This window comes from Mixophyes fleayi, chromosome 4 (assembly GCF_038048845.1).
Source record: "Mixophyes fleayi isolate aMixFle1 chromosome 4, aMixFle1.hap1, whole genome shotgun sequence".
NCBI lineage: Eukaryota > Metazoa > Chordata > Amphibia > Anura > Limnodynastidae > Mixophyes > Mixophyes fleayi.
Window position 1 is genome coordinate 310,137,056 of NC_134405.1, and position 12,839 is coordinate 310,149,894.

General features: G+C 39.6%; 1 protein-coding gene across 2 annotated transcripts in view; it reads right to left on the reverse strand.

Moving 5' to 3' along the window:
* FLT4 (fms related receptor tyrosine kinase 4) overlaps window positions 1-12,839 on the reverse strand; it is a 162,410-nt gene that overhangs the window by 37,128 nt on the left and 112,443 nt on the right. For both annotated transcript variants that reach the window (XM_075210034.1, XM_075210033.1), the window contains exons 9-13: window positions 12,020-12,192; window positions 7,650-7,812; window positions 7,297-7,438; window positions 2,895-3,003; window positions 161-520 (exon numbers count right to left, since the gene is read on the reverse strand). In XM_075210034.1, the coding sequence (XP_075066135.1) occupies window positions 161-520; window positions 2,895-3,003; window positions 7,297-7,438; window positions 7,650-7,812; window positions 12,020-12,192 (947 nt within the window). The remainder of the gene's footprint in view (window positions 1-160; window positions 521-2,894; window positions 3,004-7,296; window positions 7,439-7,649; window positions 7,813-12,019; window positions 12,193-12,839) is intronic.

Consider the following 12,839-nt stretch of genomic DNA (forward strand, 5'->3'; position numbering starts at 1 on the left):
AGCAGAATTGTTTGAGCAGAGGCATAACATATACAGTGAAGGGTAATTTGACCCTAGCAGACCACATTTGATCTAATAATGAAATTGGAGGCTAAGATGGCTGAAAAACCTACCAGCCTTATAGACAGCTATAGGCACATAACTAGTATGTCCAACTCACCAAGTACAGATATATATTTCTTTTGACAGTGCTTCTCCCGTGTCTTGCGGTTTTGAACCTCACAGACATAGTCCCCTTCATCCTCCAGTGATATGTTGGGGATATTGAGCACCAGCGCTGCAGTATTTGATCCTGCCTGGTGCCTCAGTTCTCCCCTCATACGGGCGGCGTACTGGTGCACATTCTTACACTCCAACACAAGCGGGTTTCCCTCAGCATCGTGTAAGGTGAACAGGTTCAGCCGGTACCACTGCAGGTTGTCATACGTGTAATTATCTGCATGGCAGCTCAGACTGAGGTTCTGACCTTCTATCGGTTCCTCTGAAGGCTGCGGATCAATGCGGAAGCCGTCTGGAATTGCTATGAAAAAACCACATTAGTCATTATAAAGGGCAAAGAAATAGGTAAATGTAGCAGATGATCCAACCTGGTGCCTCAGTTTGGCGCCAAATGTAGTGTATACATAAAAGAAAGTTAATAATTGACTGGAAGTTGCATTAACAGCATCAGTCACATGTTAAAGACACCACCATAGGGCATATAATTTGCAATACTGGCAGATGCATATTACCTTGCAAAACATTTACTGTATTTATTGCCAGTTTCTATCATAGGCTTTGTTTTATAATGCAAGTTAAGCAGCACGGTGGCTCAGTGGTTAGCACTTCTGCCTCACAGCGCTGGGGTCATGAGTTCAATTCCTGACCATGGTCTTATTTGTGTGGAGTTTGTATGTTCTCCCTGTGTTTGCGTGGGTTTCCTCTGGGTGCTCTGGTTTCCTCCCACACTCCAAAAACATACTGGTAGGTTAATTGGCTGCTATCAAAATTGACCCCCCTCTCTCTGTCTGTCTGTGTGTGTGGGACTGATGTGAGTGAGTTCTCTGTATAGCGCTGCGGAATTAGTGGCGCTATATAAAAATATGGTGATGATGATGATGATGCAAATGGATGTGAAAATAGAAATATTTTTTATATGTTTGCAGTGGGCTTTTTTACACCCATTTTTTTTATTGCTTCTTGGTCTATTCCTATGCTTCTGCTTTGGGCCTGAGTCATTAAGGAATGAAAAGCATAAAAAAGGAGTACTTTGCACCTGGGCAAAACCATGTTGCATTGGAGGAGGAGGTAAATTTAAAATGTGGGGACAGATTTATAGTTGGGATAGGGCATGTCCTAGATCCACTTTCAATTTCAGTGTAAAAATAAAACTATCAAGTATTTGTGTGCTACATGAAAAAACAGCCAGTATTTAACTTATGTGCAAAATAATAAACTAATTTGCAACCCTTGCATTGTACCATGGTTTGTCCAGGAAAAAACCTACTCCTTTTTTTTGCTTTGCTCTCCTTAATGGCTCAGGTCCTGTAAGCGCAATGAGATGTAGTGATGGGTGATGAAGCGTTTAAATATGTGATTGGCTTTAACAAAATAGGGACTTTCTGTTTTTCCTACAGATGCATGTTTATAAAACTCTGATTGAACGTAATTGTGAACGCATATAAAAATGCACATGATAAAACATACATAGACGCAGTGTGGTTTATATACAGTTGTACTTGAGTTTTAACATGCTTTAAGAAAAACGCACTGCAAACGCTGGTGTGTACGTAGACAGTACTAAGTGTTTGGATCATGTGGCCCAGAGGTTATAACTTGTATGTCAGGACATAAAAGTGGATCCCTATGACATTTAGCTGGGTCTCTACAATTCTCCGTTTACAAAACTACTATTGAAAAAGTCATTATTAATCATAATGAAAACAATTTTATTGCACAAAAGCCAACAGTTCATTCTTAATACATATACTTGTAGCCAAAGTAGTTTATAGAACGTAATGGAAATTGTAATTTCAAAATGTAACTACATGTCTAGGGGCCTGATTCATTAAGGATCTTAACTTAAGAAACTTCTTATTTCAGTCTCCTGGACAAAACCATGTTACAATGCAAGGGGTGCAAATTAGTATTCTGTTTTGCACATAAGCACACAAATATCAACTTTAAATTTCAGTGTACAAATAAGCTCTCAAGTATTTGTGTGCTACATGAAAAAACAGTCAGTATATAACTTATGTGCAAAACAGAATACTAATTTGCACCCCTTGCATTGTAACATGGTTTTGTCCAGGAGACTGAAATAAGAAGTTCCTTTGTTAAGATCCTTAATGAATCAGGCCCCTGATGTCTGACTATCTATCTAACTAACTAACTAGCTAACTACCTAACTACCCTAATGCAGACTTATTGTATACTCCGCAAACACTCCCCCTTTTTATAGAACAGTCCTGATTTCTCTGGAAAAAGGGGGTACTGTATACCAATTTGAGGATATGGCTTCATACTGTAGTTTTGGACCATATTCTGGATGGATCAGGAGTATGATAAAATGTTCAGGTTTATTAATTTGGATTGTTAGGTGGTTCATACTTGCCAACTCTCCCGGAATGTCCGGGAGACTCCCGAAATTCGGGTCGATCTCACGGACTCCCGGGAGAGCAGGCAAGTCTCCCGCATCCCTCAACTGCCTAGCCTAAATGACGCGATTCGCGGTGAAAACGGCATGTAGTCACTGGGGTGGGGCCAAAATAACGTGTTTGGCCACGCCCCGCCACCTCCTGCCCTCTAGTCACACCACTCTCCCGGACTACACTTGCCGAAAGTAGGCAAGTATGTGGTATGTTACGAATGACAAGGTAATTCCCTCTGCATGTTACAATTCTGCTGTCACTTACTTGTCACATAGAAGTAGACAAGCCTCTCATCTCTCCCAGCTTTGTTGGAAGCGGAGCATTTATACATGATAGACACCTTTGCATTCTGTATCACCAACTTGCTCACAGTCTGCAAAAAATAGGTAGAATGGAGCAGATAAGAGAGATGTAAACCACATTTTAGCCTATTTCCCAAAATAAGTCAAGCAGTGTAAAGAATAAGCGCATGCTTTAAAAAGCTAAATAAGCATCAATGGAACTGCATTTACTTAGAAACATGTATGAACACTGTACACAAGCAGCTATGCAAAAATGTACTGTAACCAATCAGATAACTGCTCTCAATTTCTAAACCGTATTACAAAAATTAAAATCTGGTTGTTTGCCATTGGTTTGTGTCACCTTTCTCCAATGTACCAATTTTCATTAATGTTCTCAATTTGAATCAAGCGCGGTTGGGAAACACGAACCCCTTCAGCACTTTATAAAGCAGCTAAATATTATACATATACACACTGGATTGTCTGGGGTAGTTGTTATTAAGTGTTTTCATGTTGTGACACAAATGTCCTGCAGTAAGTTTTTTCATGGAATGTTTGCATTTAAAAACTGCGGTAAATAAAAATGGAATCATGAAAACATTTTAAGAAACCGCGGCAAATGTTAGCAATTTGTCTTTCATCTGCCTTTTAAATGGTAACGTACATGTCATAATATTAGCATAACGTATCTTTATATTCTAAATTCCTGTGACACATCCAGCCTGGCACCGTGGCTCACATATGTGTCATGACGCACTGATTGGGAATAATGCTACTTGGGGTGGATGCACATAACATTTTAACGCACTCCTTTCAACAACCTGTTTCTCCCTGAAGGGAACAGATGTGTGTCTGAAAACAGGAAAACAATGACCTGCAGGAGTGGTCTCAAGACAGGAAGTGAGTGAAGGAAATAGGAAGCTGGTTAGGTCTGCTAAATATTAGTGTTTTCTGTCTAATTGTATGCCCTCAAAGCAGGTAGCTAGTCACAGGGAATCTATTCAACACCAGGGCACACCAGGGAGCAAATATAGGTCAGCAGAATTGCCATATGTTATTATAGGTCACTGGCTAGAGATCACGACAAGAAGACAGTGTATCCTGGCAGGAAGCTCGCTTGCTAACATGCTGTGGAACTTTCCTTGCAAAAAGCAAAACTGTTTATTAAAACAACAGAAGGATCTAATTATAGAGGCACTCACTAATAGAGGTTGAAAAACATGATTACAGCTTTGAGAAAGTGACCGTTCAACTTGCACATTTTTATTGCTATTAAGTGCATCTACCTAAGTTGTGCTAATTGCGTTGGTTCTCAGGCTGACCTGTTACATGTGTATTTTACAGGTCAGCTGCGAGCTGCTCAGCCCAGCGGTCAATGTCTACATAATGCTCCCTGTGGTGCAGCAAAATGGGGTTGAAGAGGCTGCATGTCCAGCAGGACCAGTAAACACAAAGAATTAGGCCACAACCCCAACATTCACCAACTCGCATTGGGACCTCAGCCAGCTGTTTCCTAAATTTAGTCAGTGTTGCTTGTTAGTTGTTAATCAGGATTGAAAGTCTTTCATATTATGTCACCGCAGAGTACTCCTGTGAAGACTGACATCTGGAAGGCTTCTGTGCCGGCTCCAAAGGCTGGTACTGAAAGGAGCCCATGTAAAGAGAAGGCTACCTACATGAGCCAACCAAATAGGTTTGCTTCTGTTCCGTCTTTTTGCTTGTAATGCGATCAATCTAACCACTCCCACTTTCATGGGGTGCTCTTTTTGTGATGACTGGGGAATAAATACCATGGAATATTACTTGCCATGTGGGCACCGGTGGTAACAATCCTAAGGTGGCTTCACTACCGGGCCTGCAATTCTATGTACACCTGACATGCTGCAAAGTGGGAGATTTATTATTTTATTTTGAGACCATTCTTTTGGGACAGAATTCCACGGAGGACCATTTATATCCCAGCTCTCCACTGATGGCAACCAGAAGTGGAAGTAGAGAGGCAAAAGGCTATGTAGGGAACTGACAAGAGACATCGAGGCAAAGTGACAAGTGGGCAAAATAAATTTATGACACACAACGGGGGCTGACGTTAGAGCTCACAGGGGCAGGCAAAGGAAGTGCAGAAGGGCAAACAACATAGAAGAGAGAGTCACAACCAGAGGACTGCTGCCAAATTTTAGCCTGGGGGGCAAGACTTGACTCAACAGCCTATTAGGGACATTTTAAAGGAGAAAAAATTCTGGTGGCCCAGGGACCCAGTCTGCCCCTAGCCACAACCATGCTGGGAAAATCATGTAGCACTGGAGAAACATCTAAGACCACAGAAGGTTATAAAGTACGTTATCTGGTGGGCTTTATTAAGGGTATGGCCCTCGCTTTGCCGCTGAGTGTTTCTCACATAATGTGGTGGTCTGTAATAGTATCTGATCCAGAATGTTTTGACATGTTAAGATCAGGTATCTGGGGCTCATATTAAGTTAAACGCAAATTGCATTGTTGGCGTATAATACATCTGAGCAAGGACACAACGCAGTAGTTTTGAAACTAGTGGTTTGTGCGCATGCTCAGATGTAGAAAAGCATATTGTACGCCAACAATGCAATGTGCGTTCAACTAAATGTGTGTCCCCTCCGCGTACGAATGAAATATCGGGATACTGATTAAAATACAAACCTGGTCATTTTTACATAATCTCTGATGTTTAGTGTAAACCTTGAATTACAAATGTCAACTAATAATACTTTGATCTTTTGCTCTCTTTTAAAAATAACATACTTTTTATTGCATTAACATATAAGATGTTACTTTTAACGCAAAAAGTACAATGGCTTTATTTCAAGTGATATTTAGATTTTTTTTTTAATGCTATTGGTTTACTTTTGTGTATTAATTTGCTTCCTCAAATAAAGGCATCTAAATGGATAGAAAAATATTCCATTGAAAGTAGTGTTGAAGTATCACCACCAGGGGCGAACGCAGGGTTTAGAAGGGGGGGTTTCCGCCCCCCCGGGGAAAAAAAAATAGAGCGAGAGAGAGCTGCTGCGCATGCGCAGCAGCTCCATTTCAGCGAGGCTGAATTCTACAGCAGCCACGGCGCTGTCAAGAAGCATCCGCGGCAGTGCAGTATTATACTACAATACAGCACTGCCGCGGGCGCTTCTTTGACAGCAGCCGCGGCTGCTGTACAGTATCGTTGGTTCCCGGAGGGGAGGGGTTTCTGGAGAACCAGAAACCCCCCTGCGTGCGCCACTGACCACCTCTGGTGGAATAGGAGACAAGTTTGGACAACCAATCAAATCTGGTTCCTATGACCGGTAAACACTGATAGTAAAGAGAATCCGTGCACTCGGGCACAACTTCAAATATGCCCCCTCTCTATACCTAGTAACTCATTATAATATCTTATCCCACAAATCAAAATGTTATTTTGCATTCTAAATAGAATGCCCCAATGCATACATGACTCGCTAGGATCACCATTATAGCCAGAGATTGTTTCACCCACAATTTTATCACTTTAATCCATTTCCATATCTGCAAAAAGAAAGTCGACATAGCACACATACAGGACACAGTGCAGGAAATAACAGTCCTTATACCCCGCACTCAGTTTTTTGCACAGTATTTGAAATACACTATTCTAAGTAAAGTTCACATGCCCGTATCCAGTACATAGGGAAATGCCTGTTTCTTAATAAATAAACATGACTAAGAAAGAGTGGGGCATATTGAATTAAGTGCAAAGTGCCTCCAGAACAGACCCGTGGGCCCTTGGCGTTACTGCAACATCACAGATTTCCTTTCACCCCCATAGGGTTGCGAAGGGAAATCCACGTTGTTGCAGTACCGTATTACCTGATGCAATGAGCAGCCGCGCATAGCCGCGGCTAGTTGAATATATACCCCATATTCTCTATTGTTTTATAACGATATATATATTTTCTAGGACTAAAATTTATTTTTATATCTTAAAAATTATATAATTTTACATTTATTATTTTAATTTTATTTCTGGCCTATTTGTGTTGCTTTGTTAAATTTGATTCATCTAATATTAAAATACTCATGGATATACCTTCATGTACAGGTCATTATTTTTCTGGTTGACTGGCAATTAGATATTGTGAGCGATAAAAGCTGATAGTTTAAATATAAGTGCACTTTAAACCCAGGAAAATGATACTGGTGTAATTTCTCCTTTCTATGTTTTTTTTTGGGGGGGGGGATTTCCTTGATTGAAAAATAGATTGAGTGCAGACGCTGGCTTATGTTGTTGTATTGTGGATAATTGACTTCCCCAATAATTCATGATTGTTCCTGCCAGGATGACTTTAGGAAGTGCATTGCAATCAGGGAATATCACCCAGAGACTGTATGGATACCTTATTCCGCCCCTCCACAAACTCGCTCCAAGTCTCTATGCTTTCAATGTTGTTCAGATCACCTTCCAGGGTCACGTCCTTCCAATCCTTGCACTCAGGCATTCTGTCCCGTTGATGTCTACGGGATGACCTCTGACGGGCTCTGTATAGTGGGAATACCCAAAACAACAGTGCATTAAATAACAGGGTGTTATAATATGCTATTAACTTTTACCATCTAAACGTGGCTACAAAATTACCTCAATTCATATACTGCTGCCAAGTTGCATAAACTAATTCAGACATTGCTACATAATGCTACATTATGAGTGAGGCGTCAATAGGACAAACAAGACATTATTATGGGAACATACACACTGCGGCGTGTATACATCTTGCATGGCGTCCACGGTCGCCACTGCCACTGGATGGATGTTGGAGCGGGAACCCCAAACACAGTGCAGGTCAGCACGTGGCGGCTACCTTGGGCATAAATATTTGGAGATGAAGTCTCCTTCTCGTGGATCTGTGGGGGAACTAGAAAACACCAAGTGGAACAATGAAGTTGTGAAATCATCAGTAGAACAATCGCATAAAATATACATCACTAAGTATATATTTTTAAAATAGTGTATAAACATCACTGCTCACATTGTATTGTACGGGTGATCAGTGATGATACGGGGAGCCGTTAAAATAATACTTGTTTGTTATATTTTATTATACTTTAATTAAGATTGTTATTAAGTGCTGGTTTCTGTGTTTAACATCATATTGTTAAATATGAATGCTGTTTCCTACACTCAGTATTCACCTGTGTCCAAAACTCCTGTATCTTGTGTAGGCTTTTCCTGCTTTTAAAGCCATTGTAATGTGATATACAGTATTCTTCCAACAGTAGCAAATATTATTAACTGAGAGACTGCTTTAAGTGTACCTTAGACACAGTGAGCCTGACTCATTAAGGAGCAACCTTGCACCTGGGCAAAACCATGTTGCATTGGAGGGGGAGGTAAATTTAAAATGTGGAGACAAATTTATAGCTGTGGTAGGGCATGTCCTAGAGCAACTGTACATTTTCTTGTAAACATAAAGCTATTTGTGTGCTAGATGAAAAAAACAGCCAGTATTTAACTTATGTGCAAAATAATAAACTAATTTGCACCCCTTGCATTGTAACATGGTTTGTCCAGGAGCAAACTTACTCCTTTTTTTTGCTTAATGACTACAGCCCAGTAAATTCAGACATTTTGTAGGCTGAAGCTATGTATATATGTACATAAATGCAGTCAGTCAGTTTACTAGGAACCAGTGACAACCCTGTGGAATGTGACCCTACAGAAATGATAGGCTGCAGAATATTGATTGAACCCCTAATATGGTTGCCCCCACTGTGGGTAAGGGATGAATAGCATTTAGTATACATTAAGTATACATTACCTGTATCCAAATAGGATTTAGTTTCATCCAACTGATATTCCCTAAACATGTTTTATAAGCTTACAAAACTATGTACAGTATATAGACTAATAGCTCATGTTATTACAACCAGTCCCTGTAGCATTAGGGGCCCAGGTCCTGGAGAAAATAACATGTGCCTCTACGGACTTCCTCAGTCTTAGGGGCGACCTATTAAAGGTGGAAAACCCTATTACTGGACCAATCTGTTCTTCGGTGATATTGGTTTTCTCACTTTGACTTATACAACAAAGGTGGTATGATTGGATAGCTTTCTCCAGAAAGAGCCTCCCCATATTTTAACGTGGGTAAGACTACTTAACAAGTATCATGGCAGTACTTGATAAATAGGCCCCTTAGTCTAGTCTGTTAATGGTTTATTCAGGCAGTAAATAACTATGACAAATACAGAGTATAGAAGGAAGATGTGATTAGTACATTGCAGTGTTTGGTACTGTCAAAACCCTACTGGGTGAGCGCGCCTTTAGTGAGCTAATGGAGCAGCGGTGAGGCTTGACAAGTGGATGTCCCTTAAAAAGGTTTCTATTGAGTCTAGTGTCTTCTCCTTATGACCCAGTAAACATAGCTTGTAGTAAATTAAACAATTAAAGAGCTTGGAGTCAATAAAAAAGTTTCATCACATTTTAATGAGCTACAACACATAAAGATATATTCTGTTGTATTCACATAATTAATTGAAGTATTTTTATTGAACGATTGCAGGGTTACAATACATCTGCAGCCATATTATCATTATCAAGGTTGACCATCAACAAGGATGAGCAGTGTGGTATGATATGTTGTCAGGTTATCACAAACGTTACAATGTACAACATCAGAAGTCCCTAAGTACACACGAATCATAAACACATGTATGACCAAGCATGACAGAGGCATGAGGTGATAAAAAACACATGTTTAACACAAAATCCTTGAGGCATTGTTAGAGCAGTCATGTCCTTACTCATAAAGGGTGTTTACATTTACATAACTATATCTAGCATGATCATTATCATGTACATAGATGTGCTTTTATCTCTATTCTGTATAAATTATTCACACTAGGTGCAGTTCATTTCATATAGATGCACGTTACACATGTGCTTCAAAATTCATACATCAAGTGCAGACCTGTCAACTGGATAGATTTTTTTTTACAATGAGATTGTACAGAATAAAAGAGAATAAGTGGTATTTTCCTTTTGCGCTGCACGCTGTGAAAGTATTGTATTTACCCTAACATGCTGTTAGGGCAGTTTTGGCTAACCTGTGACACTCCAGGTGTTGTGAAACTACAAGTCCCAGCATGCTTTGCCAGTATATAGCAGCTTATTGCTGGAAGGGTATGCTGGGACTTGTAGTTTCACAACACCTGGAGTGTCACAGGTTAGCCAACACTGTGTTAGGGTAAAATGATATGTGTTGCCAGTAGGCCAGAAACAAAACTGCAGATCTAAAAATCAATTAATTTGACACCTAGGGGTAGATTTACTAAAGCTTCTAATTAAGAAAAGTGGAGGCGTTGCCAATAGCAGCCAGATTCTAGTTATCATTTATCCAGCACATTCTGGAAATGATAGAATGATAGAATCTGATTGGCTGCTATGGGCAACACCTCCACTTTTCCTGTTTAAAAGCTAACCGACCCCCTAGTGTAATACACCTACAAATTTAATTTTAGATCTGCAGATTTTCTTCTTGTTGAGAAAAAGAAGTGTACTTCAGTGTCTAAGACCTGCTCAAGATTATACACTTTCCATCTTTCCACTTTTTCGATAAAAAGAGATTGGTGGAGTATTTTGTATCATCCATTACCTACTTGATGTTTACCCAAACACTCAAACATACGAAGCTTTAGAGATATATTGTATATCTTCTTAAACATGTCAACTCTCATCAAAGAGAAGGGACCCATAAGGGTTTAACCCCTCTTGAACTGATTCTGTTACACATATCACTGTGGTTAACTTGGAATCGAGTGATATAATACTGTAACTAGGCATAAGCGTTTATACATGCAGAATAAAACACACCTAACTCATTACTTTCTGGAAATGTGTATGTTATAGTGTTCTTCCTGCAGGATAAACATGTAAAAAAAAAGCTTATTTTTTATAGGTAGATTCTCTTAAGTTAACACCTCATAAAACATGTTGGAAAAAAGGAACTGATATTTAATGCTTTTGAATAGATAATTCATAGTTCATATTAGTACTTCTGTACTTGTTTTTTCTTTTTTTATTGCAGCAATAATATTTTATTTTGAGAGCTATATTGAGAATTAGGAATCCATATCCGCCCATCCATGGTGTCTATGAGATCTTTGTATGACCTTGTGAGTTTGGTCATGCACTCAGGGACCATAAGCCTGCAGAAAACACTCAAAAACTCAGGGTCAAATCTTGAGATTAACCAGCTATGGGCAATGGATTTAACATCTGCTCATAATCAAATACTAGATTTATCTAATGAATGGTGTGTAGCTCAGACCTTGAGGAATGATGGTAATTTTGGAACATTACCAATTAAAAGTTAACTCGTCAATTAGCTTTATAACAAATGCTCTTTCTCTGCGGACGTTACATGTAAATCTGATCGGTTAGATAATATACTTAGCTGTGTTCTTTTGACTTCATCGGTAAACACAGGTTGCCATGGAAACATAACTTCTGTCATTGTGTTTGTAAACTTCTAAATTAAGTGACGTGTTAATGGAGACAATAATAATACGTATGGTAGCAGAATCAAATTAAGATCAATGGTAATTGTGATAAAATGGAATATATGTTAATGTTGGTCTATTAATATCAAGCCTATTTAATACATCAATCATATTTCACTTATAATCAGCATTAATTATCAGTAAAGGAAAACTGTACTTAATAGAAGAACACAAGCAAATGAGTTTTCAGGTCCTTTACTCTTAAGGAAAAGTATCTGTGTGTGGAGTTTGTATGTTCTCCCCGTGTTTGTGTGGGTTTCCCAGACCAGAGTGAGAATGGATTAGAATGTTCTGTAGCTTAGTAAGGTAACCCGCGTATTCTTTTTTTTTATCAATTATTCTCCTTTCTACAAGCCCAGTATTGCTAATGCTTTTTATTGAGAGCTTTCAGGTCTTTGGCTAAAAGGAAATATTTTTCCCAGCTCTGCGTCTCCAGCTAAGACATGGATATAAATACAAATATACAGTAATCCCCTGAAGTTTGTGGGGGTTTTTTCTGACCACTCAAGAGACCATGTATTTGGTTATAGTTTGCCTCTGGTCACTGCCCCGTATCCTGCTTACCATTCACCACCAGTCGTATATTGAGCTGCTCCAGCAGCCCAGCCTGCTCATTCCTCAGCAGCAACGTGTATCTCCCAGCGTCTTGTTCCACCACATCCCTGATCTGCAGGGAGTGGAGTGACTGCCGGTGCTTTCCATAAGTGCTCACCATGATCAGCTTTCCGTCTTTAAACCTGAAAATAGGAAAGCCATAGACGCAAATTCTTATTCGGCTCTTTGCAAATTGGTTACAAACTTGTTTTTCATTTACTTTCCTTCTGATCCCTGACTGACTGCTGCTCATATGTCCATATCATGTTTAGTTCCTGCACTCCCATATCAAGCATCTAACAGCTGCTCCATCCAGGTGGTCACTTCAAGATCACACAAACACGTAGGTAAAGTGGGGTAACACTGCCCTTTCTATCCAAATCCTAGATTTGGTGTGTTATGGCACAGCACCAGGACTGGACCTTTTTTAGCCAAACATTTATATACTTTATTCATCTCTTTACACTTTAATGTTCTACTAATAAGCAGCAAGGATCCAGAGATTAAAGATTATTGATAAAGTAAAATAAGTTAGGAACTTGGGGCCTTTTTATTAATTAACAGGGCTTTGTCCCATTAATTAGCTTATGTCATATGATAGATGTTTTTTAGAGTTAATTTATTACAAAATCATCCCGGGACATCACATCCAATAGGAGGCTGCGTACTATCGCAAAGTGGTCATGGAAGTTACCGGAGGGGAGATCAGGTAAGCTGCGGTGAGGGATCCAAAGATCCCTCTCCTGTGATGCTCTCCCCATAGGATTCAATGCCCAACGCCATCTTCAGA